This window comes from Myotis davidii, unplaced genomic scaffold, assembly GCF_000327345.1.
Source record: "Myotis davidii unplaced genomic scaffold, ASM32734v1 scaffold1919, whole genome shotgun sequence".
In the NCBI taxonomy this organism is placed as follows: Eukaryota; Metazoa; Chordata; class Mammalia; order Chiroptera; family Vespertilionidae; genus Myotis; species Myotis davidii.
This window is the reverse complement of record NW_006290445.1, coordinates 40,739-44,526: the sequence shown is the minus strand read 5'-3', so window position 1 is coordinate 44,526 and position 3,788 is coordinate 40,739. Positions and strand designations below refer to the sequence as shown.

General features: G+C 39.4%; 1 protein-coding gene across 1 annotated transcript in view; it reads right to left on the bottom strand.

The window, feature by feature from the left end:
- Positions 1 to 3,356: 3,356 nt before the first annotated feature.
- LOC102770282 (guanylate-binding protein 4) overlaps positions 3,357 to 3,788 on the bottom strand; it is a gene marked incomplete at its 3' end in the record, with an annotated part of 19,458 nt that continues 19,026 nt past the window's right edge. Inside the window, exon 9 of the mRNA XM_006763543.2 lies at positions 3,357 to 3,557. Coding sequence (XP_006763606.2) covers positions 3,357 to 3,557 — 201 coding nt within the window. The remainder of the gene's footprint in view (positions 3,558 to 3,788) is intronic.

Below are 3,788 nucleotides of genomic sequence, written 5' to 3'. Positions count from 1 at the left end.
TATTCAACTTTTAACATTCATACAAATATACTCTCATATGCATCTAACATATTATTTGCTCTGCATTTAATATTCATCTTACTTTTATTCCCTATATTTGGCATTTTTCTTAATTTCTACTGTAGTTAATATTTTGTGTCTGTCTAAGCAGAAAGCAACTTTATTCATTCATTAACTCACATATGAGATTATCCTCTCATGATACTAGTTTATTAGTAACTCAAGAAAAATGAATAGTAGCTTTTTCAAAATTAAAAAAAACTTTCCATCTAATTAAATTAAAAAGCTGTCAGATCATGGCTACTGGATATTTGCAAGGTGGTGGGGCTGGTTGTTCACGGGCACCAGGTCATGCTCAATGGGTAGCGATAGAAGGTCCATGTTTCTGGGGGTGTTGGATCACAGTGGCCCTATATTAAGATGGTGAGGACAGTCTTCCTGGGGTTCCTGTTGGGTGGGCCTAGATGGGGCAGTAGGTGCATGCATCTGGCAGGTCAGGCACACTCCCCCTCAAGCGGGCAGGGTGAGTTGGGCATTCCACTTGTGAAGGAGGGACATGGCTGAATGCTCCTTGGTGAAGGGGTCAGGGTGGAGGGGTTGGGAATAGGCACTGCTCACCCACGTGGCTGGGCAGGACCTGCCCACCACCGATCAAGGTAGTGGGGCTGGTTGTCTTGAGGCCATGCTTTAGGTGGGATGGGTCACTATCATGGCTATGTGTGTCTGTGAGCTTTGGGTCCCAGTGGTGGGGCCCTACGTGCCTGTCTGTGGCCTAGGGGTGCTGAGGCACGTCTGCTTCCGGCTGCCACCTCCTGTGGAGGACCCTGGGGCTCCTTCAAAATCGCGCACTCTCCAACCTCAGGTGGAGAGAAGTGCCAGTGGGACAGCGCTGGGCTCTGGTCTGCAGCTCCTGCACCAGAGCACCCGAACTGCCCACCTGGAGGTCCTGCACTGACAGATGCTCACCCAAACTCATACCCTCGCATACTCTCCCTCACACCAGAAAATAAAATTAAAAACATGAAAGACTGAGATTTAAATGACAGAGAATTCAAGATTGCTTTTCTGACAAAACTCAAGGAAATACAAGAAAACTCTGAAAGGCAATTTCCACAGTGGCTGTACCAATCTGCTTCCCCAACAACAATGCACATGGTTTTCTTTTCTCCACATCCTCAGCAATACTTTATGTTTGTTTTTATTTAAAAAAAATTTTTATTGTCAAAACAGCACAAATACAGAAAGCCACATAAAACAAATGCACAGATTGCTGATCCATAATAAAGCAAACACCCATATCTGAAGGCCAGACCTTGCCACCCACCCCCAGAAACTTTCCGCGTGCCCCCTCCCAAACATAACCCTTTTTCACCCTCCACCCCAAGAGCAACCATCATTCTGAATCTCATTTTGCCTGTTTTATTTTTTTGTTTGTTTATTTTAATGTCATTAACTTTTTAAAAAATCTTTATTGTTGAAAGTATAGGTCCTCCTTTCCCCCCATATTTATTTATTAATGATAGATTTTGTAAAAGTTATGAGGTGTACCTCTCTGTGGTTTTAATTTGCATTTCTCTGATGACTAGTGATGTTGAGAATATTTTCATATGTCTATTGACCATCTGTATGTCCTCTTTGGAAAAATGTCTATTCAGGTCCTTGTTCCACTGTTCGTTTTTTGTTATTGAGTTGTATAATTCTTTATAGAGTTTGGATATTAACCCCTTTTCAGATGTAGCATTGACAAATATATTCTCTTTGCTTAATCATTTTAAACATTGTAATTTCATTGAGAGACAGAGGTGACAGCTTCATTGCTGGGTAATTGTCATAGAGAAGTTTGAGAAATTCGGAGCACATAAACTGCCCAGTTCCTAAAAGAGAAGAAGTGGTTCATATGGTGTCCTTATGCCCTTCTGCCTCAGACAGTGTCTTCTACACTAGATCCTAAAACTGTGCCTTTTATTTTGAATATCAGACCCTGATATTCTTTTAAATCAGTATTATTAAACTTTTCTTAAATGAAAGTATAATTTTGCTAGTTTTCAAAATGCTCTACAGTCTTATGCTATAAAATGTAAGAAGCCTTTTATAAGATACTTAGGAAAAATTCTCACCAGATTTCAGAAATACTTTTTTAATCCAAATAGTCCTGCTGTGATTGCTGAAGGCAACACCGAGATAAGCACAGTGAAGATCTTTGAAGTGACGTTTTCCTGTTCTTTAATATCTTTTTCCAGTTTATTTAATCTTTGAACAATTTCTTCTAACATCTTTATATGTTGTTTATATATTTATTAAGATAACAAGAGAGAGAGGGAGAAAGAGAAAAAGAAAAACATCATTTGTTGTTCTACTTATTTATGCATTCATTGGTTGATTCTTGTATGTGCCATGACTGGGGATCAAACCTGCAACCTTGGCCTTTCAGGATGGCACTCTAACCACTGATTAACCCAACCAAGACCTCAAATATCTCTTTAAATTCTTTCATAGGTAGTTCTTGGGTCTGTAAAAAGGAGAGCATTCCCTTTGAAAAATCCTCAATTATCAGTACTTTGTATTTAACAATGTCAGGAACTAAGCACATTTTTTTATTTCTCTACTAACTTACATGCTCTTTGATGAGTTTGTCAATATTTCCAAATGTTTGGAAAAGTGAAGTGAGAATATCCATGATTTACACCTTCCTTATCATCTCACTGGGATGCGGATGGGTTGGGACTAGGTTAGGCCTGACAACTATCCTAGGAATTGGCTCCAGCCCTAAGGATGCTCTTTGGGAAGAATGGGGTTTATTTCTGATTATTTCTTAGTTCCATTGAAGTAGGATGACAACACAGGTAACAACTAATGGGAACTGCTGATCCTAGAGAACACTGGTTATCAAACTCCAGGTTGGGACAAAGAATGCATTGCATTCTAGTTTTATAGAATAAAGCAGGTTGATCTGGAAACTAATGTAACAAATTTTAGAGCTTTCATTATTTCATATTTCATATCATGTACAATCTGATACCTTTAGGACAGATGGATCTATATCAGGTCTTTTTAGTGGGTGCATCAAACATCCTATAAACTAAAGTCCATTCACTTGAGGGCATAGTGAGGCCCTATATTCACTACAAACCCAGTCCAGTAGCCTGAGGCATGTCAATTGTACCTTCCAAGCTCTAATTCCACACAAGGTGCCCAGACTCAAAGACTTAGGGCCTTAGAATGATCCCATTAACTGGACATTTCACTGAATCATATGTCTTTGTGTTTCCTTGAGTGTTTATGACTTTAGTTAAATTTTTGTCCTTCCCTTCATGAGGAGCCAGGTTGGTGTCCTTTAGGTTTTACCAACACCCTACCCAGACTTACCCTTTGATTTTGCTTTTGCATTCTTTCCTGCTTTCTCAGTTGGCTTTCTATTTCTGTCTTCATCTTCTTCATCTCCAGTAGGTTTTCCTGAAAGATTTTCTCTTGCGCCTCCATTTTTTGCTGGAGTTCGTTCAATGTCTGCCTCCCCAACTGCAGTTCCTTTTCCACGGCCTGCTTCTTTGCCTGCTCAGCTGTTTCACAATGTTTTCCAAGAGATAAGAAAATAACACATATAACTAGCTGTACCCTTCAAAGGTAAGAGACTGAAGTGACTTCACAAGGGTAGGGAGGAATCTCTGTATATTCTTACTAGATATACCAGCAAAACATATTTCAGAATGTGATGAAAAGGCACTGAATGTCTCAATAAGCCTTGTTATTTATTTATTTATTTATTTATTTATTTATACTCACCAGAGGAC